The sequence below is a fragment of the Sorex araneus genome, chromosome 9 (assembly GCF_027595985.1).
Source record: "Sorex araneus isolate mSorAra2 chromosome 9, mSorAra2.pri, whole genome shotgun sequence".
Taxonomy (NCBI): Eukaryota; Metazoa; Chordata; class Mammalia; order Eulipotyphla; family Soricidae; genus Sorex; species Sorex araneus.
Genome location: NC_073310.1, coordinates 49,652,071 through 49,679,955, shown reverse-complemented (window position 1 = coordinate 49,679,955; position 27,885 = coordinate 49,652,071). Strand labels below are relative to the sequence as shown.

The following is a 27,885-nucleotide window of genomic DNA, read 5'->3' as shown; positions in this document are numbered from 1 at the left end:
CCCATAAATTTGGTAACATACCACGAGGTGCAATCCTGGAGACACTGCTGCTGTGATCCCTGTCGTGATGTGTGTTTGTGATGCACCACACCCCAGTATGTGGGATCCTCAGCCAGCACCTCAACAAGTGTGTGAGTGCTGGAGCCAAGTATGGGACTTCTGGCAAGAACAGCCTAGTGTGTGACCCCTTGACAATGCAGTAACAAAGGAACAGGAAAGAAAAATGTTTAAAGATTAAAAAGTTTTTATTGTATAAAACAATACACAAGAATCATAATGTGTTTTTTGTTCACTGAATAAGGTAATTCAATGGTCTGGTGCAAGACAGTAATATAGGCAAATCCTGAAGTCCCTTCATTTCAGAGACTAAATGCATAGTTAGGCTTGAATTAGAACTAAATATCCTGAAAACCAACTGAGTAACTGTTGTCAAATGAGAAGAAACAAATGTTATGCACAAAAGACTGAGATATAATCATACCATAAACTTATCTATAAGTTTATAAGTGATCGATTCATTACTTTTATTTATTCTTTACTAGTAAGGTTTTTACTTTGATATTTTCTTGTTATCATTTTCTGCCTCCCCTTTTATTGAGCTTAAATCTTTTCTATATTTTTTCTTTTCTCTTAATGAAAATAAAATAGTTTTTATTGAATGAAACTTACTTAGAAAGATATGGGAGGAGAATGTTTGGGAGGAGAAAGTGGGGAAATGTTTTCAAAGTAGTGTTCAAGGAAGAACACGAGTTTAAGGAGCAAGCTCCTCTACATATTCCTAAAAGACCATTTTAGTAAGGAATTGTTAGCTTTTGCTTTTCTGAAAAGCCCAGCCCTTCAATCTGAATTGAAAGTTGGTCAGTGAGTTCTGTCAGACATCATTCTAAAGATGCAGTAATGAATCAAACACTCAGATTCGGGGGCAAGGGGGTGGCTCAGTAGTAGAGCACTTTGCCTTCCATGTGTGATGCCCTCCGTTTGATTCCTGGCACTGCCAACACAGAACAAACCCGTCCTCCCCCCAGTTCCTATAAGCACAGAGCTATCAAATCTAGGGGCACTGAGAACAAAGTATGTGTGTGGAAAGCTTGAAGATCTGAAAAAAGAACTGGGAGTGTTGAGGCAGTATGATTAAGTCGTTTTTTAAAGGGTTGCTAAGAAGGCAATTAGCTAGCTATTGAAAGAGACATAAGTGTTGATAATAACCCATCAGTAAGTTCATTAATATAACATTGTTATCAGTAAGTCAACAACACTGATTTCTGCACACTGCCTTCTAAACTATTACAAATAATGAATTATCATTTAAATATGTTGAACAATGTTTCCACTAACAATGGATTCTTAGTTAACACTGTCTAATATATGAGTACTTTATAATTACTTTTTTTGTGGTGTTGGTGGTGGTTTGGGGGCACAGCCAACAGTGCTCAGAGCTCACTCCTGAGACCATCTATTGGGGATTAAGCCAGGTCTGCTTCCTACAAGGTGAGAGCCCTGCCGACTGTACACTCTCCCAGCCCTTAGAATGACAGTTGACTAGGACATCAGCCTAAAAAGTAATTTACTTCAGTGAAAGTTAAGTAAAATTAAATACCACTAATAACCTTTTATGGAAATTTTATACTTTTGAAAATTTCCTATCAGATATTAAATAAAATCCAGTGAAGTCTTAGGGAAATCAACGAAGGAAATAAATATCAAAACTGTCATTATTAGTGGATTATTTATTTGTCTCATGTCTCACCCTATTAGTAGTTCTGGTTTAGATGAGGGCTCCTGAAACTTCCATTTACAACCCCTTTTTCCACAAGAAATTTTATGACTTGGATATAAAGATGTATGAAAAGGGTATACAAATCATATCAGTAAAAAATACAGAATTTAAAAAAATTAAAGGTACATGGATCCCATCTCGGGTCACAATCCACAACTTAAGAAGCTAGAGTTTAGCTAACATACTACCCTCACAGTTGCAGAGGCTGAATGAGCTAATCTTGCTCTACTCCAATTGAAAAAAAATGACAACTCAAAAGCCAATTCTATGGAGCCCTCAATTCAAAGAATCCTGAAATATGAGAATAGTCTAACTAGCCAGTGAAGTCTCTTTATAAGGTAAGAAGAATCTTGGGAGTCACTTTTTTTCTTTTTTGGTCTTTGGGACACAGCCAGCAGTGCTCAGAGCTTACTCCTAGTTCTGTGCTAAGGGACCACACCTGGTGGGTACTGGGGACTAAACCTGGATCAGCCAAAGGCTAGACCAGCACCCTGCCCACTGTCCTATCTCTCCAGCTCTACAGAGTCACTGTTTCTGAAGAACTTAGGGTCCAGGTAAGAAATACCCAAGTCTCCAAGAAGAAGGGCCATAAACTATAGGCAAGCAGCCTCTCTTAAGGGTTACATCTCCGGGGGACAACAAAGAAGAAAATGCCAACTCCAGGTTAAAATAAACTTGACCTTAGTGATTTCTTTTTTAAAGATTTATGATTAACTGTTCTTGCAGTTAAAATCTTACATATTTGGGCATCTTTATTGAAAAAATTCACAATTATACACTGAGAAAGCATAAGAAAATTCTGTAACATATCAGGGAATCTTCAAAATATGCCACTACTGATATTTGAAGTGACATATGAACAAAATATGATACTTTGTAAATTTTTTCTAGTAGAAAATCTGAATAAACTGTTAACAGTTTACTTCCAGGAGTCTCCATTTTGGGGGGAAGAGTTTCACTAGATGTCAAAATAAACTGTTTAGAAAAATAAAATACATTTTAATGACAAAGTTCCACAGCTTCAACAACTTTAACTGTAAATCTAGTCATATTTTGAAATTTCCAATTTTAAGTCTAAAAATTATTCAAATGCCGCTGACGCTTACAGTGACCATCAGAAAAAGCCCTCCACAATTCTTCCAGTTTTCAAATAGAAGGATTTCTATAGTTAGATAGCCTGTTTGAAAAATTATTATAAAATCTAAAAATTTACCACATTTCATTTCTCAAGGACACAGTGTCAGGAAAACAAACTATACATAGAAAATATTTTGTTCTTATAGTATTGAAAAAAAACATAAAAGCCAGCTTTTAGAGCAGAATATGTAGTTCAATTCAGTTAATTTTATCTACTAAGGCATGTAAATGAGTCATAGAAACTTAGGACTAATGAGTAACAGGAAATAGAAAATGAAGGATTAGGATTCAATACATGCACAAGATCATTTTTCTCAAAGAACTTACAAACTAGTTGAAATGTTTACCTTAACTAAAGGGTAGTTATTCTAAACTAGGAAAGATACTTAAATGAAATAAATCAAATGGATACTGATTTTTAAAACTGTAAAGAGGCACTGTAAATGTAAGAAAATGGTAAAGTAAAAACTTATCCTCTTCCACAAATCAACCTGATATTTGTTATATGTTCTAAAAGAGCATACATTTCTTTTAACAAGCTTTATGTATTTTTATAGATTGTATATAAGTATCGTAAATATAGACAGTAACATAAAATCCAATAAAATCCACATGAAAATGAAATTTTATCCAGAAAAAAAAATTCTCTGTACCTTAAATAGAAGTATAGAACTTACAGACGGGCCCAAGTGACAGGACAGGAGGTAGGGCACTTGCCTTGTGTTGGGCTGACCCAGATTCTATCCGTGGCACCGCATATAGTTCCCCGAGTACAGCCAGGAGTGAGCCCTGAGCACCACCAGAGTGGCCTAAAAGCTAAACCAAACCCAAGAAAGTACAGGCTTTGCAGTCTTTGGCTGAAGCTCTAACATGATAGTCACAGAGTTGGTTCTACTTAAAGCACGGAGATCCCTATCTCCTGGCACGTGAATGTGTGAGGGGGTAGAGAAGTAGTGACAAGTCTTTTATTCCGTATCAATTAAAAAATCCAAAGATAATCTGAAAATGCTTTTCAATTCATCCCTCTCTCTATGTCTCGTGTTCCCAGCCTTTTTTTCTTAACAAATATATTTTTCATCAGTTTCTTTAAGCTATAAAAATGTTATGCAAAAAATTAATAATTTTATGCATGAATTGGCAAAATATTATAGAGCAAAAACATACCATTTAAATATTTTAGGTATTTTATTTAATAAATAACTTCAGTAAACAGCATTGTAAAAAGTGAACTATTAAAACTAAAAGGCACTTTAAACAAAAAATGTGGCTAGAAGGAAATAAAATGGGTAAAACAAGCAGTGAGAAGTGGACGGCGGTCTGTTAGGGCACTAGCTGAGAGCACAGTGAGAGCTGCTGGGGAACCACCAGCACCTTCACGTGTCCCTGAAAGGCAAATTTACAGCCAAAACATCAAAGGAATAGCACTAAAAGTCTCACACCCAAACTACAAACAATACATTAAAAGATTAGATAAAGTGATAAAAAAAAAAAGCACCAGGCTTTACATAAAATAAATGAATCAAACACAAAGAAATTCAACCCCAAGGTCCCTAATTCAACAATATTCCACAAATTAAGGCCCTTATATGAATAATGCTGAATCAGAGATATTTTTGCAGTGACTCTTCCAAGGAGTTTACCCAAGGTTTTAACTTTACCTAAGGTTTCAATTTTAAAAGAGAAGGCATAAAAGTTACCAAGATTAAGTAAATCTTAACATCTTGACTTTTAATAGTCCAGGAAGAAAAGGTCAAAAAGGCACAATGTGACCTTAGCTGACAAGGATTAACCATCCTGTCTCAAGTCTTTTGTCAGTCCCTGGCATTGATTATAACATTATTTTCAAAACAATAAAAGTCTTTTAAATTATACATATTGTACATTTTCAAAACTCGACAATATTGCCCTAAAGCTACCTAACTGTGACTATGAAAATTACTACTCTTCCTTCAGTGTTGAGAAATTTGCACAGGTATTGCTCATTTTCCCTCATACTTCGGATTGACGACAGTTGTCACGGCACTCTTGTAGATAGGATTTTCACCCTAAAAACAGAAAAAAGGAAAAAGTGAGAAGAATCAGTAGATACTCTGCTAACACCATGTTAATGGCTTATGAGAACAATACTCAGTCATGCTTGGAAGTCATTTCCACTTTGTCTACATAAGTATCACACTCAAAAAACTGTAGAAGCTTTTTTAAGATAAAGGTTTACAAAGACAGAAATATGAAAGCTTTTCCAAGGCAAGTCTAAAGGTGTCCCCGGGATGTGGTATTATTTCATTCCTGAGAACTGCTTCCTCTTGAGGCTTGGTTTAACAACATCCCCCACAGCAGAGAATGTCAAATTAGCTTGTTTCTGAATTCCTATCTCAAGGAAGACACAGTTCTTCTCCCAGCTGCCTGATGCTTAACTCTTGATTGTGGATGAGGCTGTCTGTTAAATTATGGGGAATCCTTGGTTTTGATCTGAGAGAGCTTTGCTTCTGTTCATCTGAAAGCGCCAGAGTAAGGCTGGCGTGGCACTCACTCAGGGCACTGTGCCGCATGCCTCATTAGTCATTATATTGCCAAACAGGCTTAGAAAGGAAGCAAAAGAAACTTCTATTAATCATGAAATAATTATTTTTAAATATTGTGGCAAATGTTTTTTTATTGCAATGTTATACTCATCAGTACTTAATTAGTACTTAATTCGAATTCAGCTGAAAAAAGAAATCTTTCAAAGATCCAAAAATATACTGAGTGTGGTACACTGAGCAGGAAAGTTATGTGAAAACCCACACTGCTCTTTCCTTTAAAACTATTTTACTAAGAGATATACTTAAGTATCTGTTACAACATTTTTTTTTCTCTTCATAAAGCAAAAGTCAATTTGCAAGTTAAAAATACAACCAAATAATACTGTTTCAAAAGACATTATAGTAAGTACACATCAAATACAATTTTATTAACAGCACTAGTTTTTAGGAAGAAATTAAGACTTTGAAATGTTAGTTTTATGTCTCACCGAAGCAGAATTTATGATTCAAATATAAATATATGTATATATGTAGGAAACAAATATTACCTGCTTTTACATTTTATTCATATTTAACATTATATTTTGATCTAGTTTTTATTGTTGCAATTTCTGCCTCTTTGGAAGGTAGTTTGGTGGATGACAGACATGATAATTTTAAAAAGTACAAGATAGAATTGTATCTTATAGGGATGAGAAAAAAAGACTGGAGGTATGTTTACAATAAACTATAAAATTCTGAAAAGTAAATAGAAACATATGTAAAGCTAACCTATGTAAAGTCTAAAGTGTATGGAAAATGGTACATTTGGGAAGGAATATATATCATTTGAAAGTTTTAAAGGTCATATAGTTGAATGTAATGTTTTGAGGCATAGGGAGGGGAAGGAAACAAAAAGATGAAAGCAGTGCCAAATGAGAGAGGTATGCATGTCACCCAAAAGAGATCCAGATTCACCCTGCAGATATGAAATCATAAAGGGGACATGGGGCACCTAGAACCTGGATCCGAAGGAATATCCAATAAGCCTCCATGAGTCCAGCTCAGCAGTGAAACTGATACCAGAGATACAACAGCCGTATTCTCACCCCCTTCCCATTCCACCCCTCAAAAATACATCAGGAACATGGGAGAACTCGAGACTCCAGAGAGATGGTGGTAAAAATAACATTCAAGGGGCTGGAGTGATAGCACAGCGGGTAGGGCGTTTGCCTTGCACGCAGCCGACCCGGGTTCAATTCCCAGCATCCCATATGGTCCCCTGAGCAATGCCAGGGGTGATTCCTGAGTGCAAAGCCAGGAGTAACTCTGTGCATCGCCGGGTGTGACCCAAAAAGCAAAAATAAATAAATAAAATAACATTCAAATTCTAAGCTCTATTCCACTTAGAGTGAAATGAGACATTGTACAGAAAACAGTGACCCCAGCAAAGATATTTTTAACAAGATTATGGTTCAAGTAACTTACACATTTCATTTCTATCTTAGTATCTACATATAATGCTAGTACTTCCCATCCTTTCAAATATACTGGGAAAGTAAGTATGTGTGTTCCTTTAAAGTTACACTGTGTCCCTTTAAAGTTACATGTAACATATATCTTTAATACGTAGTGATATATGGGAGATACCAAAAAGAATCAGAAAGCAAAGAAAAATCAAAGGAATAATTGAGTCCAAAGTACAATTTATATGGCAGCACTTACCTTCGGAGAACCAAAGTTTGCATTTCATTTAAACAAATACTTTTATTTATCATTTCAAAGTTCAGCCAAATAATAGTTTAACATGCAAGGTTAGAGCAAAAATTAAACAATTTGCATTAGGCATCATTTCCAAAAATGGTACACTAAAAGACTCCAGATTAGTTTCCACCACTCAGAATGCAAACCATCCCATCTCAACCAAAAGCAAAACCTAGTAAAACCAGAGGACAGGCTCAGCTTGAGAAAGAATGTCCTCTGCACTCAAGACACTTGCACTGACACGGCAATGGCCGTGGTTATAAAACAGTCTAATGCACAACGGTGGGTGGTCAGAACTTCACATTTAAATTTGCAAAGAGGCAGGGGAGGTCTGTCCAAGCAGTTTTTTCCGATGCACATAAGCAATTCCGGAGTTGATCATTTAAAAAAATGTACCTCTACAATAAGCCCATCATACAGAGAGAAACAGCACCTGCTCTTCTTCCAAAACACGTTAAAGACAGAATTCACTGGCAAGCCTCAGCTCCTTCTCAGAAAAGTCTATCAGGAATAATCCCAAAACTTGTTTTCATTACTGGTGCTTGTTAATTATTTTCTAATTTTAAAGAATCTCAAATCTGTTGGTCACTCATTTGCCTGGATTCCACTAATGAGCAATGGAACATTTACCAAACTTTTGCTTCTAACATATCTACAATAGGGTTATATTTTATTTTGGCTGACAAAGTAACATTTTATCTAAAACAGTAGAAGCATCAGGCTTTGTTATTCATCATTAATGAAGCCCTTAAAAGTACAATGGTAAAAATTTCATCTTTTAGTAGACATAGTAAAATTTTCCTCATGAGAAATTGTCAATGTTAACTGATATACCAGTAAAGAAAAAATAACACCAACAAATCTTTTTTCTTCTAAAAATTACTTCCTACGAAGTATTAGTAAAGAGACAGAAAAAGAGTATCCAGTGTTTGAAAAGGCATCAGTCCGCTGTCTGTAATCTGGCAATAATTTCCTGCCCCTGACAGAAGTTGCCATTTAGAAAGTCTAAAAAATACCAGAAATAAAAGGAGTCCAAAAAATAACGACTTCTAATGTTATTAGCTACTTCCTGTAGCTCATAAAAGTATCAACATATTTATTTTAGAAATCTTTTTGCAAACTGCTTTGTATAGATTCCCAGTGAGTAAAATAAGCATAGAATTTTGGATTCTATGCAGTAAAGTGATTTCCCCATTACAAAGTTTGTCCAAAGCAGGAGTGTCGCTCTGGGGTGTAACAAATGTCAAACACCTAGAATGCTCTAAAAGAAAGTACTTCTGGAAACTTTCAAACTAGTAACATTCTGCTGTAGCAGATGTAAAGTCCAAGAACCCCTCGTGCCCAAATACTGTGCTTGAAATCTCAGCTCCTGCCACATGACACCTACCCCTCGGGTGCCTCCATTTTCTTCTATGTAAAATAATAATGTAATAAGGAAAGGAAGTTCTGCTTCATGAGTTTGGAGAATTTTAACCAAAATCAACTTATTTAATCGAGTTTTAGGGGCTTATATGAGTGTACTAAAATACATTAGAAGTTTCTCATGAAAACTAAGGTATAAGGAAAAATCCTGTCCACTACTAATAAAACTAAATTTTGTGATCCAGGTAAAAACATACACAAAAATAATGTATCTCTCTTAAAGAATGGAGACTACAAGCCTTATTATAATGAGAAGATTTTCAAGTAAGGTCTTCTTTAAACCTGTAATAAGACTTTTTTAAGTCATAATCTATTTTTTTAAGTTTAATTTTAAATTTAAAAACCATTTAAGAATCATTTAAAATCACTTAACATATGAGAAAAATGCACATAGTCTTCTGGTGGATTTTTTGTCTGTTTGGGGGCCACACCCGGCAGTGCTCAGGGCTTACTCCTGGCTCTGCACTCCTGGTGGCTTGGGGCGGACCATATGGGATACAGGGGATTGAACCCGGGTTGGCTGTGCTCAAGGCGAGCATCCTACCCGCTGTAGTATCACTCTAAGACTGGCCCCCCAGTCTTCTGGCTTTCAGTAGAGTTCTAAGTTGTTGCAATCGAGAAGCAAAGGACCTCAAAACAGTCCCAGAATCAATAACAACATTATAATTGTGTATTATACACAAGCTAGCTGACTTTTTTTTTGTAAGGAAGATATCACAATGGACTGGAGCAATAGTTGCTGTGGCAAGTAGGGCGTTTGCCCTGCACGCGGCCGACTGGGGTTCGATTCCTCCGTCCCTCTCAGAGAGCTACCCAGAGTATCCTGCCTGCAGGGCAGAGCCTGGCAAACTCCCCTGGCATATTCGATATGCCAAAAACAGTGACAAGTCTCACAATGGAGATGTTACTGGTGCTTGCTTGAGCAAACTGATGTAGCATGATAGTGCTACAGTGCTACAGTAAAGATATCACAATTATTTTTCACTATTTTACCCTAAAATTCAATTATAGTATGTCTCATTACATAGAGAAATGCCAACTAAAACATAGCATTACCATGAGAATTACAAATTCATGGCTGTAATTCATTAGTCAAAAACAACAGCACCATGTGTTAGTACTGATTCCTTTTAACAATATAAATAAATAAAGCTCCAGGAAGTGAGTGAAAAGACTGAGATTTGACTCTGAATCTTCCTAATCACAGATTCTTGTTTTACTACAATACAGCTGCTGCTTCTACACTAGAAAGCTTATTTTATAGCCTTTCTAAACAATTCTAAATTAATACATGAAAAGAAGAGCCATGTAAATAAAGCCAGACTTTAGGGAAATTGCGATAGTGATCAAGGACACACAGTGCAGTAAAAAGAAAAAAAAATGGAGTAAAGTTTACATGCAAAGGCAGAAAGTGAAAGAAAATACGAACGGCAATTTAGAGACGAGCTTTACGTCCATAGTTTGGATTCTTGAAATTATTAATAGGACTCTTGTAAATCGGATTTTCTTGCTAAAGTAAAAGAAATAATTTCTAGTGATTTTTGTCAGAAAAATTAAACAAGCACATACATAGTGTTTAAACACCAAAAAATTTTTTTCTAACTATTTTACTAATTGTACTCTTCTGATATTAATTTTAACACCCAAAGAGAATATAGTAAAATGCTAATGACAAAAATGTCATCTACAATTTTAAAATATCACTTATTTCTAGTACAAAAAGATGACTATTAGAGGGCCATAATTTTATCATCCAACCCAATGAATCTCTATTTCAAAATAACAAATTTAAGCAGACTAGCACTAACGTAAAGCATTTTATTGGATCATAATTTGCAGAGATTGAAATATGCCGTAAGTACAGAACTCCAGAGATTTTCAATGTACATTCATACATCAAAATCACACCACTCCAGACCCAGTAAATCACTTATTTCTGCCCTATAGTTCTACATTTTACAGAGTACTGAATAATAGAAGCAAACAGTATGTGCCCTTTTGAGTTTGGCTGCTCTCTACTTATTGAAAGAATTCTGATTGAAGAAAGAAGAGAGAAACTTTCCAATGAAGAGCTTGCCAAACATAGAACCTTATTTAGAATTACACCTTATACAAGATGGGGGAAGAAAGCAGAGCAGATATAAGATAAATATTATAAACAAATTTGAACACACAATATCCAAAAGATACATTCTTTTAATGCTATCTAGGACATACTTATGATTTTTTTACAAAAAAAACTTCAATGCAAGTTCTTTGAAAAGTAAACTGGCAATAAAATATTTAAGGAATTCAATGATCAGTTTTGAAGTGAATAAATAAGTCTTAAAAGTGTTCTATTTACTTTATGAACTACCTTACTATTTGAAGTTTTGCAACTTACCGTGTCCCATTTGGCATTCATTTTTTCCTTTTCAAATTTGGCAAATTCCCTTCTGTCGTGAATGATCATTAAAAGCTTCCATATCAACAGCAATGCAAGGCCAATGAGAACAATTCCAGCGACCACACCAGCTACAATTGGAATGATGTCTGGTCCAGTGGGACACTCTAAAGAAAGATGAATGAACACACTACGGATTAAAATGTGCAGAAATCAAAACTACAAAGAACTGCACAGTATCTTAGAAAAACACACAGTAGGGGCTGGTGCAATAGTACAGTACAAAGGGCGTTTACATGTGGCTGACCTGGGTTCAATCCACAGCATCCCATATGGTTCCCTGAGCACCAGCAGAATGATTCCTGAGTGCAAAACCAGGAGTAAACCCTGAGCATTGCTGGATGTGGCCCCCAAACAAAACCAAACAAAAACCCCATAGTTCCATCACATCAACAAAAGTAAAGATAAAAACCATATGATCATATCAATAGATGCAGAGAAAGCATTTGACAAGATCCAGCACCCATTCATGATAAAAACTCTCACCAAAATGGGTTTTGGAGGAACTTTTCTCAAGATAGTCAAAGCCATCTACCACGAACCGAGGGCAAGCATTATCATCAATGGAGAAAAACTAAGGGCTTTTCCTCTAAGATCGGGGACAAGACAAGGATGCCCACTCTCACCACTTCTCTTTAATATAGTATTGGAAGTATTAACAATAGCCATCAGGCAAGAAAAAGATATTAAGGGGATTCAGATCGGAAAGGAAGAAATCAAGCTCTCACTATTCGCAGACGATATGATGCTATACCTAGAGAAACCTAAAAGCTCTAGTAAGAAACTCTTAGAAACAATTGACCTGTACAGTAAAGTCGCAGGCTATAAAATCAATACCCAAAAATCCATGGCCTTCCTATATGCAAACAATGAGACAGAGGAAAGGGACATGCAAAAAGCAATCCCATTCAAAATTGTGCCCCAGAAAATCAAATATCTTGGAATCAGCTTAACTAAAGAAGTAAAGGACCTCTACAAAGAAAACTATATAACTCTACTCCATGAAATAAAAGAGGACATGAGGAAATGGAAACATATCCCCTGCTCATGGATAGGGAGAATAAACATTGTCAAAATGGCAATACTCCCAAAAGCATTATACAGATTTAACGCGATCCCTATAGGGATACCCATGGCATTCTTCAAAGAAGCGGAGCAAGCAATCCTGAAATTTATATGGAACAATAAACGCCCACGGATAGCTAAAACAATTCTTGGGAAAAAGATGATGGGAGGCATCACCCTCCCCAACCTTAAACTCTACTACAAAGCGGTAACAATTAAAACAGCATGGTACTGGAACAAAGGCAGAGCTGCAGACCAATGGAACAGGGTAGAATATCCCCACACACAACCTCAAATGTATGATCATCTAATCTTTGATAAAGGAGCAAGAGATGTGAAGTGGAGCAAGGAAAGTCTCTTTAACAAATGGTGCTGGCACAACTGGACAATCACATGCAAAAAAATGGGCTTAGAACTCGACCTGACACCATGCACAAAAGTCAGATCAAAATGGATTAAAGACCTCAACATCAGACCACAAACCATAAGGTACATTGAAGACAAGGTCGGCAAAACTCTCCAGGATATTGAAGATAAAGGTATCTTCAAAGATGACACGGAACTAAGCAATCTAGTGAAAACAGAGATCAACAAATGGGACTACATTAAACTAAAAAGCTTCTGCACCGCAAAAGATACAGTGACCAGAATACAAAGACTATCTACAGAATGGGAAAGGATATTTACACAATACCCATCAGATAAGGGGTTGATATCAAGGGTATATAAAGCACTGGTTGAACTCTACAAGAAGAAAACATCCAACCCCATCAAAAAATGGGGCGAAGAAATGAACAGAAACTTTACCAAGGAAGAGATACGAATGGCCAAAAGGCACATGAAAAAGTGCTCTACATCACTAGTCGTCAGAGAGATGCAGATCAAAACAACCATGAGATACCACCTCACACCACAGAGACTAGCACACATCCAAAAGAACAAAAGCAACCGCTGTTGGAGAGGATGTGGGCAGAAAGGGACCCTTCTACACTGCTGGTGGGAATGCCAGCTAGTTCAGCCCTTTTGGAAAACAGTATGGACGATTCTCAAAAAACTAGAGGTTGAGCTCCCATTTGACCCAGCAATACCACTGCTGGGAATATATCCCAGAAAAGCCAAAAAGTATAGTCGAAGTGACATATGCACGTATATGTTCACCGCAGCACTGTTTACAACAGCCAGAATCTGGAAAAAACCCGAGTGCCCTAGAACAGATGACTGGTTGAAGAAACTCTGGTACATCTATACAATGGAATACTATGCAGCTGTTAGAAAAAATGAGGTCATGACGTTTGCATATAAGTGGATCAACATGGAAAGTATCATGCTAAGTGAAATGAGTCAGAAAGAGAGAGACAGACATAGAAAGATTGCACTCATCTGTGGAATATAGAATAATAGACTATAAGACTAACGCCCAAGAATAGTAGAAATAAGTACCAGGAGAATGTTTCCATGGCTTGGAGGCTGGTCTCTCATTCTGGGTAACTCAGGGAAGGGACCACCAAGTAAAATGTGGTTGGAGGTCATGTGGGGGAAGGGTGAGGCGGGTGGAATACAGACTAGAGACTGAACACAATGGCCACTCAACACCTCTATTGCAAACCACAACACCTAATCAGAGAGAGAAAACAAAAGGGAATTCCCTGCCATAGTGGCAGGGTGGGGTGGAGGGAGACGGGTCTGGGGAGGGGGGGAGGGATGTTGGGTTTACGGGTGGTGGAGAATGGGCACTGGTGAAGGGATGGGTTATTGAACTTTGTATGGGGGAAGCATGTGCACAAAGATGTATGGATCTGTAACTGTACCCTCACGATGACTCTCTTATTAAAAATAAACTAATAAAAAAAAAAACCCATAGCATTAAAAATCAAGATATATGAACATTTACTCCAAAGAATCCAGAACAACTTAGGGAGTTCAAAAGGTCAGAGGATACATGATCAGTTACCAATATAACTTTTTGGTTCCAGTTATAAAACTGAAAAATATACCTTTAAAGACAGCATCAATAATCATGAAGTACTTATATATAAATCTAATAAAATGTGCACAAGATTTATACACTGAAAATTATCGAAACGTGATGAAAGAAATCAAAGACCAGAACAAATGTAGAACTATTTCACATTTACTTATTGGCAGACCACTATTGTGAAAATGTCAGTTCCCCCTCAGTTTGACTTATAAACTCGGTTCAATCCCAACCAAAATCTCGGAGGATTGTTATAGGTGACAGCCAAGTTAGATCTAAAATTTACCAGCAAGACAGAAACACAATAAAATGTCTTAAAAATACTTGGGGAAATGAATAAAGCCAGAAACCCAACATTATCATATTTCAAGAGCAGCCATGAAGCAATAGTAACGGCGGCGTGGAATGTGTAAAAACAAAGACATAGAGACGGTCATTTAAATCTCTTTTCACCATGGTGCTGTCACTACTGAACACTTGGTGCTGTCACTACTGAACACTTGGGTGCAAAAAACTGAAACTCATTTTTTTTTCAGACACTATTGATAAAAATGAAATCTACATCAAAATGTAAATGTAGGGGCTGGAGTGATAGCACAGCGGGGAGGGCGTTTGCCTTGCACGCGGTCGACCCGGGTTCGAATCCCAGCATCCCATATGGTCCCCTGAGCACCGCCAGGGGTGATTCCTGAGTGCATGAGCCAGGAATGACCCCTGTGCATTGCCGGGTGTGACCCAAAAAGCAAAAAAAAAAAAAAAAAAATGTAAATGTAAAACTTCTAGATGTGTTGCCCAAAGTGAAGGCCACTGTCCCCTCCTGTCCAGGAGATGAGGCTTCTGGAATGATCCAGGGGTGACAGTAGTAACTTCAGGAGCAAGTGGGAAGCACTGTCTATTCCTTAAAAAGGCAGATTCTCAGGGGTGCGCTGAATTTTTTCAAAAGGAGTGGGAAAGAGTAGGAAGCGCTGGAAGAAGCCCCAAGGAGGCCCTGCGAGACTGCACAAAAATCTGAGGGCAGTTTTGCCCGGAGGAGGCCAAGGGTCTACTGCCACTGGGAGTGACCCCTGAGGACCACCAGGCTTGGTCCCCTTCCCTCCCCCTGCCAACAATAAAAAAACCACACAAGAAAAATAGCGTTGCTTGGGCAAACAATTCTTAGATAAAACAGTAAAAAGAAAGATCCATTAAAAAAAAACTTGATAAATGCAATTTATTAAATTATAAGCTTCTGATCTTCAAAAGCCACTACTGGAAAACTAAAGGACAAGGAGGTAAAGGTTAGGAGACAATCTTTGCAAACTGCATTGGCTTCCGTTTTAAGACAATACAGTTTTTTGGTTTGTTATTTAGGCCACACCTGCTGTGCTTGGAGATGGCTCTTACTGGGACCACATGTGGTGCTAGGGATCAAAACCAGGTCAGCCATGTGCAAGGAAAGCGCCCTATATCTCTCAGCCCAGACAACTGCATCTAATCTCAACTTCCACCCATAAAACTTAAAACTTGCTTTCTCTTTTCCGTATTTCTTAAAATTTTGTTTCGAGAGACTTAAAAATACCTCAACAGAAGATGAGGGGGTGGAGGAATGGGGTGGGCTGAAAGACAGTCCAGCAGGTAGAGAGCTCTTGCCTTGCATGTGGCTGACCCGGGTTTGATCATCGGCATCCCATATAGTCCCCCAAGCACCACCAGGATTGATCCACGAGTGCTTCAGCATTGCCGGGTGTGGCCCCCAACCCTCTGCAAATAAACCTCAACAGGGGCTAGACAAATAGTAGAGTGGGTAGATTGCTTGCCTTGCATGCATCTGACCAGATTTGATTCCTGGCACCCTATACGGTTCCCCCAATCCCACCAACAGTGATCCTGAGCATAGCAGGGTGTAGTCCCCAAACCAAATAAATAAAAATACCTCAACTTGAACCTAAAATGATCCAATTAAAGGTTATTAAGATTGTTCAGAACATTAGAGAAGCTAGCAATAGACCTAAATAGGAGAAATAAGACATAAGAGAAAAATGAAATGAATTGTGACATGATCGGATTTCTACCTGGAGTCTCCACAACATGAACAATGGCCTCGTTGTTCCCATTCACCGAGTATGTGAAATAGAACCAGCAGTCGTCCACATCCTTCTCCTTACAGTGGGAGAGGGGGTCAAACTGGCCAGGCTGAGGCAATTTGTCTCGATTTTCCACCTTGGTAATGTTAAAATGTGAGCACTCTTGTGCACATGTGTCTTTCTTTTCTCCTTTATTGAAGGCTCTGCACTGGACACATTCCCTGTCAAAATGCAAATTAGATTGAAATGTAGTCTTTCAGGTAAAATTCTCTTCGTAAACATTATTTTTGTGCTAATGCTTAAACCATGAGACGCAGGTTTGCATATTAACTGAACATGGAGGCTGCAAAAAATCTGGCAACAGCTCAAGGTTTTGGAACACATGGCCAAAAATTAATTCAAAATCAAATATAAAGTGAATCTCAGGTGTTTCTAGCACCACAAGGTCATGCTGCATCTAGTGTCTTTGTGACTCAGAACACATAATGTAAGCTTTCCACAGTACACATCATCAAGCCACTTAACACCAATGAACGTTACTGAACAATACCAATAAATGTTACTGAAATACCATAGCTCAGACTCGATTATTACAGTATGGACTGCTGTGGTTTTACTGTGTATACAAAGTTTTCTGCTCTTACAGAAACAAAGTAGTTTAATTAGGGAAAATAAAGATACACATCATATCAGAAATGCAAATTTACTTTTACTAACAGTAAAACTGAACGTATACCAAAGAATTCTTTTCAAATAAATTTATGATTTATTATTAAACATACTTGATTTGTATACTTACCTATCTATATTCCCAGAGTTGTATGAAAATTTCTTGGGCAAAAAGCTATCACTAGGGTGCTGGAGCAATAGCACAGCGGGTAGGCCTTGCACGCGGCCGGCCCGGGTTCTATTCCCAGCATCCCATATGGTTCCCTGAGCACCACCAGGAGTAATTCCTGAGTGCATGAGCCAGGAGTAACCCCTGTGCAACGCTCGTTGTGACCCCAAAAGCAAAAAACAAACAAACAAAAAAAAGTTATCACTAGTGGAACAAATTTGAGAAGCCCTGTGCTAGACTCAAAATCTGACCAAATCAAGAGATAAGAAAGAAAATTTGAATAGAAAGGCTGGCAGCATTTCTGAGGGCAAAACAAAATATAAAACTACAAGTCAGCACACAGGTGGTGGAAGATTGTAAGCCTGAAACTACAATTAACTTTATGTAAATCACTGTGCCTTAATAAAAAAAATGAAATATATACTTTAAAAAAACTGCGTAAGATGCATGATGGCCAGATCCACTTTGTGGACACAGGAATTGAGGTCTGCTAAGACTGAGGCTTTAACTGGTGCCAGAGATGGGTGGAGAAGCTCTGTCAGAGCAATGGACCCATGTAGGTAGGAACCCACATGGGGAAAGCGTGGGAACAACCCTATAAAACCAACTCTGCAAAGACTGGGTGCCCACCATTCTTGGGGGTGGCCCACATCTCCATGCAAGATGTGTACTCTCAGCTCTCACTCCATCTAGAGGGAGAAGTCCACATTCTCTCTCCAATGCATTATTCTCTTTCCTTCCTCATAATCTCTAAATGAAACTTCTGCTTCATAAAAACAATGCCAGTCCTCCAAATGAAATCACAGGTTATACTTTAAATTAAAAATGTGAAAGAGGAAAAAAACTAGCTCTATCAGACAGTATCTAAGTATTTTTAATGGGTATTAAGTAACATAAAACCAAAATAATTCAAACACTACTGCTGGTTCAATACTATTTTTTCTTTTTCTTTTTTTTATACTATTTTTTCAAGGAGTTAAAATCCTTCTATTTTTCTTTGAGTGACCAAGCAACTGGTAGTGTAATTTAATGAGGTAACCGCAAGGACTCAATTACATAGCAAATGCAAATAATAAACAGAACCACTTTCCTATGACACAATTCATTTTCCTGTGACAAACACAAGCTGTAGAGAAAGATTTTTTAAAACAGACTAGGCTTGGGGCTGGAGCGACAGCACAGCGGGTAGGGTGTTTGCTTTGCACGCGGCCAACCCGGGTTCGATTCCCAGCATCCCATATGGTGCCCTGAGCATCACCAGGGTAATTCCTGAGTTCAGAGCCAGGAGTGACCCCTGTGCCTCGCCGGATGTGACCCAAAAAGCAAAAAACAGACTGGACTGCAGTGTACTTTACAGTGTGCGCAACATTGGCACTGCTATGGTAATAAGACACAGAGTTAAGTCGACAGTAAATAACTGTTTCAAGGCGTCAGGAAATACTTACTTATGCTCAGCACAGACACCAAGGCAGGTCTGACACATCTCACATGTTGGTCCTTGAAACTTTGGGTCTGTACATTTACAGGCGCCACACTCACAGATGCCTCGGCCATTGCAGATCTGTCCATTTGTGGCCATGCATGAAGTAGTATCCAAAGAACAGTCACACGCACTGCCAGTGTAGTTGGGGTTGCATTCACACACCCGACACTTGCAAACACCATTCCCTGCAATGAAGTGTATTGTGTCTCAATGCAATGGTGAGAACAAGATCGCAGCATTGACTTGAATGAAAATAAGCAGTAAAGTGGCAGGAAATACATCAAAGGATCAGCTGATCCTTAACACGGCCCTTTTTTCTCTTTACTCACTGAGAATACACAACATTGTTTATTGTTGGGCCATGCTTTTGAAATCAGTTCTTACCTCCACATATTAAGCCATTGGACCTATCACAGTTGAAATTATCACACTCGCAGAATTTGCCAGAATAAATTTCATTCGTATTATCCCTCTTCCGACAAACACACTGTCCACAGACACACTCTCCATTGTTACTACAGATTTCTGAACTGTTTTCTTTCCTGCAGTAAGCGTCCATATCTTCACTGTTCACTTCATCGGTGCTACATTCACAGTGTCTGCCAACACGTCCCTCGTCGCACCTAAAGGAAGAGGCCAAGATTTCAATCACATAAAATAAAACAATTTTTAGCAAGTCAAGCTATGAGAAAAATTAAAAATTAAAAAAAAAAAGATGAGGAGAGGAAATGAAGATTAGAAACAGGGTCTTTAATCTACAATTATTTAATATAGGAATCTTCATGCCACTGATAAGCAAAAGTGAACATATGTGCGCAAACACACACACACACACACACACATGTACACACACAAAGTTCATATGGAAGAGAGGCAAGGGTCTGGGAAAAATTCTTTAGTAACAAAGATATTTTTATTTTATTTTAATTTTTATTTTGCTTTTTGGGTCACACTTGGCGATGCTCAGGGGTTACTCCTGGCTCTGCACTCAGGAATTATTCCTGGTGTTCAGGGGACCACATGGGATGCTGGAAATTGAACCTGGATCGGCTGTGTGCAAGGTAAATGCACTACCTGCTGTGCTATTGCTCCAGCCCCCAAAGATTTTTTTAATCAAGAGTAAAAATATGATTTGATAATAAACATGTCAACAAAATATTTTTAACCTTTGGATAAGCTTATTTTAAAAGAATAAACTTTTAACGTATATTTTCTATGCCTTCAAATGATATGCTATTACACAATTATGAGTAAACTATCTCTAAATGCACAGAATAGTATACACCTGTTAGAGAAAAGTACCAAAAACTCCCCCTAGAAAGCTGAAAATAAAACATGATCATATCAACTGAAAATGTAAATAAGCTACTATTTAAAAAAAAATATGTGGGGCTAGATTGACAGCACTTGCACGCGGCCAACCTGGGTTCAATTCCCAGCATTCCACATGGTCCACCAAGCACCACCAGGAGTTAACTCCTGAGTGCAAAGCCAGGAGTAACTCCTGAGCATTGCTGGATGTGACCCACAAAGCAAAAAAAAAAAAAAAAAAAAGTATCTTATGGCACAGTCTGTTCAAGAATACTCTATTTTCCATTCTTCACGTATGTGTGGTGTGTGTGATAATTTTTAATTGAACAAAATTTGCTTTCAAAGATCATGCAGGGATAGAGAGAGAGATAGATACATAAAGACAAGCAAGCGAGACACATGATCGAGGGAGAACCCTGGCTTGAAGAGTGAGCCTGTATTCAGTTTGCTTGCTATTAAGGGGCCGGAGAGACAGTACAGTAGGCATGATGCTTGCCTTGCATGCAGATGACTTGGGTTTGATCCCTAGCACTCCAGAGGGTCCCCAGAGCCCACCAAGAATGATCCTGGAGCGCAGAGCCAGAAGCAAGCCCTAAGCACTACTGGATGTGAGCCAAAAATCAACACCCCTCCCCACAAAAAAATTAATTAAAAAGAGTTGCCTCAAAAAAAAAAAAAGCCAAGAAACTTTAATGTACAGAACAGTTTTAAAGGAGGAAAGGGAAGAACTATCAACTATAATATTATGAAATTAATCTTGTGGTGGGCAACAATGATTGAATTTTGTCCAAATAGGAATGAAAGAAATAGTTCATTTGTTTCAAGTAGAATAGACCTTCTGACTATTCAAACACTGCTTCCGAGCCCGCACGGCCCTCGCCGCAAGCTTACCTGCAAGCTCCACACTCAAAAGTTCCATTTCCGTCGTGACACTTTGGACTGTGAGGGATGCCTTCCTTTTCACACTCACAATTACAGATGAAGTGAAGAATAATCTCTACCTCTTCAGTGAAGCCCAGAGGCTTAATTTTAATTGTTTCAGGATTCTTACTTGGGCATTTATCTGAAGTTATGTTTATTTCAAATTGAACCTAGAAGGCAAAAGTAGCAAGTTAACAAAGCAATTTCAATCTATTGGAAATATCTGAAAAAAAAAAAAGTTACTCATTCATTGTTTCTGCAATTATGACACCAGTAATTGTTTTCTTTTCTAGAGAAAATATTTCTACAACATACCTCATCTCCAATGGAAATATTTGAGCATTTCCTCCCATTTTCCCCAGTTCCATTCACCCCATTCTTGCAGTACGACTTGTAACTAATTTTCACTCCTTCTGGCAACTTGCTGTTCTCCAGAATGACCTCTGAGGAAAGAGACTACAAGAAGGAATAATTAGACCTAGAGACGGCAAACAAAATGCTACTTACTACAGGACAAATCTACAAAGGAAAACATGGTGGTAAGAAAAAAAATCACATATAAAATATGTGAAGCCAAATCTGACCAAGAAAGCCCAGAACTCAGAAAAGTAGGCTCAACTTAGTAAGAACCAGATCTTCAAAATAATGACTTACAGATATTTGGTTTAGTTATGAGTCAAAATACTAATAGTCACATACAGAAACCTGGTATTATGAAGTCTAAGAATTCACAACAAGCATTTTCTTTCAAAATTGGTAATGCACTACTGTCTCTCTTCTGGCCTTTCTATTTCCCACTAAGGAAAATGAATCACTACATAATCCAGGAACAAATCTGATTAGGAGTCATTGTCACTTTGGCCAATTAAACAAATCAGAAATCTATGAAGGATTCATGTCAGTGCTTTATCAAAAATAACAGAACTCATAATAGTAAGTGGAAAATGCTGCAGTAACTAACTTTCTCTCATAGAATGACATGATAGGAGTTTTAAAAGATATAATATTCTTTAAGACAGAAAAGTCATTGAGCAACTACAATTTTGAAAATATTCCTAATCTCTTTTAGATTAAAATGGTTACAAGCCAATGTTTAATGAGTATCACTAAAAGGTGTTCTGAATTAAGTACTAGAAAGAGGAAAGAACTCTTCATTAATTTTTAATTCAGGTTCCTGCTGTGTGTTAGTAAGTCTTTTATAAATCTTTCTAAAATAAGTCTTCTTACTTACAGGTACCTCTAAAGAACAGAACAGTAGAGCTTCTAAATATATAAGACAAAAATAGGCAAAAAAGCCTTTCAAAGGGCATGTCTTGGGATGAGGGGTGGGGGTCAGGCACAAGCCTGGCATATTCAAAGTGAGAATTTGGTCCCAGTAGAGAGGGAATCCCCGGCATCACCTGGCATGACCCTTGTCCTCACAACAATCAATGAAAGAGGAAAAACTTAAAAAATGCTTTTCCATCCAAGTAGATGAAACCTATATATAAGATAGTGGGAGGAAGAAAAGGAAAACTAAAGGAATTCTATATATCTAAACGTAAATGATGTGTCATATCTGCTTTCCATCAAGGAAAGTTACTGCTTAAATTGATTCAAACAGATTTACTCAAAACTTTTCCCCATGTGCCTTTCTCATATTTATTTTAGGTTATACAAATAACTATGCTTTTGTATCAGGTTGAGTTACCCAACAGATACATGAAATTTAAGTATAATGTTGTCCATTGGACTTGCTAAATATTATCATATGTAGAGCGATAGCACAATGGTTGGGCTTTCGCCTTTCACTTGGCCAACCCGTGTTCAATTCCTCCACCCCTCTCAGAGAGCCCAGCAAGCTACCCGTGCGTATTGGATATGCCAAAAACAGTAACAATAAGTCTCTCAATGAGAGACATTACTGGTGCTCGCTCGAACAAATCGATGAGCAACGAGATGACAGTGACAGTGAACATTTACTTTATTACTCCATAGGAAATTTTACTTTATGGACACAAAGTATTCTCAACAGAGTATTGTTCAAGACAGATCTTACTTAAAATATACTTACATTGTATGCATCAATGATCAACTGAATGACATTGCTAGAATTTGCAGATAATGTTCCTACTGCTGATTTAGGGATCAAATTTTTCAATTCCTGCAATTGAAAAGATAAAGCATATAAAAAATTCAACAACTAGCACTTCTTAGCATCTAATATTTATTTTCAAATACCAATTTCCTATATGTTTCCTAAATAACTTAAGAAGTCTTACTTGAAAGAAATATTTAGTTACATTTTCCCACATTTTAATTCAGATATAAGATTTACCTGTAGAAAATTTTTGCTTTTATCTCACACAAATTTACCTTGTAAACAGGCTGAAATTCCTCAGTGACTGCAAAAATCGTCTGAATGTTATTTTCACTAAGCTTTTGGACAAGGTGAGCGATGGAAGGGTAATCCTGAGAAATTAAATAACAAAATTCAGTATATGTTAATATTCAGTCTATTTTAATACTTTTTAAAAGAAAGTAGTGATTTGCATTGTAATTCTCCCACATAAGACTACTTAAGATTTGTAATACTTGGGGCTGGAGCGATAGTATAGCAGGTAGGGCATTTCCCTTGCACGCAGCTGACCCAGGTTCAATTCCTGGCATCTCATATGGTCCCCCAAGCACAATCAGGAGTAATTCCTGAGTGCAGAGCTGCGAATAATCCCTAAGCATCGCTGGGTATGTATGACCCCAACACCAAAAAAAGATTTGTAATACTTAAAAAACAAATAATCCCATCCAAAAAATGGGGAGAATAGCTGAACAGGTATTTGTCAAGGCCTGTAGGTATAAAAAAAAGTGCTACTCATCACTTTGGAAAGTGATGGAAATGGAAACAAAATGACATGAGACATCACTTCATACCATAAGACTGGTATACATTAAATGAATAGGAAGAAACAGTGCTAGTTAAGTATGTGAGGAAAAGGTACCCTCAGCTACTGTTAGTGGGAACGTCATCTGGTTCACCCTCTATGGAAAACAGTATGGGGAATTCTCAGAACGTATTCTGTTTCCCAATGACTGACTCAGAAATTCCACCTAGCATCATACCAAAGAATCAAAAAAAGGTATTTTTAAAAGATATTTAGAACTTCTATGTTCAGGGGCCGGAGTGATAGTACAACAGATAAGGCACTTGGCTTGCATGCAACCGACCTGGGTTCAATCCCCAGTGATCCATATGGTTTCCTGAGTCCTCCAGGAGTGATTCCTGAGTGCCGAAGTGATTCAGGAGCAAGCCGTGTACACTGTCGAGTGTGGCTCAACACCTCCCACCACCACTCCAACACCACCAAAAAGAAAAAAAAAAACCCAACCAACCCAACAGCTCCTGTGATCATTGTAGCACTATTATTCATGATGGCCAAGAAAGATCCAGAAGCAACCCAAGTGCTCAACAACAGATGAGTGTATAAAGAAACTGTGGTACATGTACACAATATACACAATGGAGCATTATTCAGCTATGAGAAAAATTTTAAAAATATAATTTGCCACTACGTGGATAGAGTTAGAGGGCATCAGACTGAGTGAAGGTGTCAGGAGAGGGACAAACACAGAAGAGAATGATCTCTCTCGGATGTAGAACATTAGAAAAAAAAAAACAGTAAGAGAATAACAAATGGTCAATGGCAATAGACCCTGAAAGCTGGCCAGCAAAACAGCTTGCTTGGGTCTCAGAGAGATGTAGAAAGGGACGATAGTTGAGGAATACTGACCCTGATGTTGAAAAAATGCATGCCTGAGTATTTATTATTAAAAGTACAGCAAATCGGGGCCAGAGCGATAGCACAGCGGGTAGGGCGTTTGCCTTGCATGCGGCCAACCCGGGTGCGATCCCCGGCATCCCATATGGTCCCCCAAGTACTGCCAGGAGTAATTCCTGAGTGCAAAGCCAGGAGTAACCCCTGAGCATTGCTGGGTGTGACCCAAAAAGCAAAAAAAAAAAAAAAACAGTACAGCAAATCACAGTACCGTGTGTGTGTGTGTGTGTGTGTGTGTGTGTGTGTGTGTGTGTGTGTAATTTCTTGCAATAACAAAGTCACTGATGTGGGTGATGTGTACATACAGATTTCTAATCCTCTTCCCTTTGTTAAAAAATTCCATAATAAAAAGTTTCAAATTAAGAGTAATTATGTAATATTATGCATCAGATCAATAAAATTATTTCAAGAACTGCCAGGAAATAAAGGTTGTATTAAGAAAAAAACAAGTTTCACCAAGGTTTAGATTTATAGAACTTGAATAATTTTCCAATTTTTATTTTCAATAGAAACAAGTTGTATCAATTACTTAACCATAGACAAGTCATGAGTATAAAATTATGTGATTGTGGTTTAGAATATATGAGAGAGAAAGGGGTGGGAGCAAAGTGTGGAGTGGGCCAAAGGTCTGCAGTTTTTATCTGCAAAATAAAGGGTAAGAGGTTCTGTGTCTGGAGCAATAGCACAGCGGGTAGGGCATTTGCCTTGTACTCGGCCAACTCGGGTTCGATTCCCAGCATCCTATATGGTCCCCTGAGCACTGCCAGGGGTGATTCCTGAGCGCAGAGCCAGGAGTAACCCTGTGCATTGCCGGGTGTGACCCAAAAAGCAAAAAAAAATTAAAAAAGAAAGGTAATAAGTTCTTCTGTGGGGAGTACCGTGTGGTAACATACATTTCAAAACGTGTGAACCTGTACTCTAAAATATACAGCTGCAAGCCAAGTAACATAGCTTAAAAAATTAATTAAAAAGAACAGCAATATAAGAATAAAAGACACACTTGGTCCCCAAAGAAATGACAAGTTTCCTACCAAATGGACATATGCATGAGAGGAGATAATGCTGTGGCAAGGAACCAAAGTGCGTGAGTAGCCCCTTTGCTGTTTTGAAACCCTGTCTACACAGAAGGAAGGGAGCATAATGCCGCAGCCTGAAGAACAGCAGTACTAGCTTTCCTGGACTTAGGTTAGAACCCTTAATTTCCGAAATAACAAAACCCCAAGCCCTGAAAAAAACAGTCAGTGACTCAAAACACTGTGTTTCCAATTCACACTTGAAGACTCAGTGTGATCACACATTCACAAAGCAAAGGATCCAGTACTTACATAGTAATGACTCATCGTATACACATCATTTTCGAGGTGACACTGACCATCATTTGGCAAAACAATGCCACCGAGCTTTCCGTCTCCGGCAAAATGAAAGCCAGCATCTGTGGAGAACACTAGCAGCCGGGTGACATTCCGCCAGCCAATCAAGGACTTGAAAAGAGAAGAATTTCAATTTTTAAATAACATCAAAATTCAGTGCCAATCGTTTCATCTTCACATATGGTCCCTGAGCCTGGCCAGGAGTGACCCATGACACAGAGCCAGGAGTAGCAATGGACAATTCTTACATTATGACTACTCTGTTGAGAACTAAAAAGAAGCAATGATAATAATGCAGTAGCTTCAAGTTTGTTAAGTGCTCTTCAGCACTTCCCATACTATAATATGTCAGCTTCACAGAAGCTCCGTGAAGTATAAAAGAATGGGACTGGAGCAACAGTCCTGAGTACCACTGGGTATAGCTCAGAAACAAAGCAAAGTATGAAATAACCCTCTAGAATGGCTAAGTAAATGCTCCGAATTGGTGGTAAATGGAAAATTTGATGCCATGCTGTAACAATCTAAAGAAATTATCTTAACCACACTGCCTCATGGATTATCATAGGTATCAGTTAGCACCTTACAAAAATTGGCTGGAAAATAACTGATAGGAAGCACCTAAAACTAAGGAAGTCTGTTAGGGAACAGAGGTACAGCAGGAGAAGTGAGGGTAGAATAGGACACGTTTCATGCTTAGGACAATCTTTTAGTTATATCAAGATGTTTCTAGTTTCAACTTCAGGGATATCATTAGGGTCATGTTCAAATTCTTCCTCGGTAAATGCTTCATAAACCCTAACCACTGATACAAAACGAATGAGGCTGCTAATAAGGAAGATGTTGCAACGGAAGTGAAAAGTATTGACTTCAAAAATCAAGTTTCTATATTGCTTGGAAATTAAGACTTAAAAGAAAGTTATTTCTTTTTGAATTGTCAAGAACAAAAATGTCTCAATGACAGACATAGAAAGATTGCACTCATCTATGGTATATAGAATAACAGAGTGGGAGACTAACACCCAAGAACTGTAGAAATAAGTACCAGGAGGTTGACTCCATGGCTTCGAGGCTGGCCTCACGTTCCGGGGAAAGGTCAACTCAGAGAAGCGATCACCAACTACATTGTAGTCGAAGGCCATGTGGGGGAAGGGAGTTGCGGGCTGAATGAGGGCTAGAGACTGAGCACAGCGGCCACTCAACACCTTTATTGCAAACCACAACAGCTAATTAGAGAGAGAAAACAGAAGGGAATGCCTTGCCACAGTGGCAGGGTGGGGTGGGGGGGAGATGGGATTGGGGAGGGTGGGAGGGACACTGGGTTTACGGGTGGTGGAGAATGGGCACTGGTGAAGGGATGGGTTCCCAAACTTTGTATGAGGGAAGTATAAGCACAAAAGTGTATAAATCTGTAACTGTACCCTCACGGTGATTCTCTAATTAAAAAAAAAAAAAAAATGTCTCAATGAGCAAAACAAAACGGGTCAAAAAACAATGGTGGATGAGAAGCTGTTTGTGTGTGAAAACCTTCTGACATTCTCAGTGATACTTCAGAAAACCTCAATTACATTTCTACCACAAAGTCAGAAAGTTAGAACACTTGGGCCTCTTTTAAAAACTGAGAACACAAGCTTGAACACATAAAGCCAAACTAGTCTACTGTCACACACGGAGCATTCTGGTCCTTAAAACCCTGTGTAACGGGCTAGGGTGCTAGTACAGCCACTACAGCATTTGCATTGTACACAGGTTTGCATTGACCCTGTTTTGGTCCCTGTACCACATAGGATGCCCTGAGCTCTTCTGCCAGGGTAATCCCTGAGCACAGAACCAGAGTAAGCCCTGAGCAATGCCGGGTGTGGCCCAAAATCAAAACAAACGCAGTATAAGTGAATGAATGGTCTGATTTAAATGGGGATAATAATAGATATGATTTTATAAAATACTTGTAGTTACAAGGAATCTAAGAGACTAAATTACATACTACTCTGAAATAATTAACTAGG

General features: G+C 38.1%; 1 protein-coding gene across 1 annotated transcript in view; it reads right to left on the bottom strand.

Annotated features, from left to right (window-relative positions):
* Positions 1-226: 226 nt before the first annotated feature.
* ITGB1 (integrin subunit beta 1) overlaps positions 227-27,885 on the bottom strand; it is a 56,599-nt gene continuing 28,940 nt past the window's right edge. The window contains exons 7-16 of the mRNA XM_055147037.1: positions 25,838-25,993; positions 23,056-23,151; positions 22,754-22,843; positions 21,016-21,156; positions 20,671-20,870; positions 18,853-19,091; positions 18,431-18,653; positions 16,136-16,368; positions 10,985-11,151; positions 227-4,959 (exon numbers count right to left, since the gene is read on the bottom strand). Coding sequence (XP_055003012.1) covers positions 4,894-4,959; positions 10,985-11,151; positions 16,136-16,368; positions 18,431-18,653; positions 18,853-19,091; positions 20,671-20,870; positions 21,016-21,156; positions 22,754-22,843; positions 23,056-23,151; positions 25,838-25,993 — 1,611 coding nt within the window. The 3' untranslated portion in view covers positions 227-4,893. The remainder of the gene's footprint in view (positions 4,960-10,984; positions 11,152-16,135; positions 16,369-18,430; positions 18,654-18,852; positions 19,092-20,670; positions 20,871-21,015; positions 21,157-22,753; positions 22,844-23,055; positions 23,152-25,837; positions 25,994-27,885) is intronic.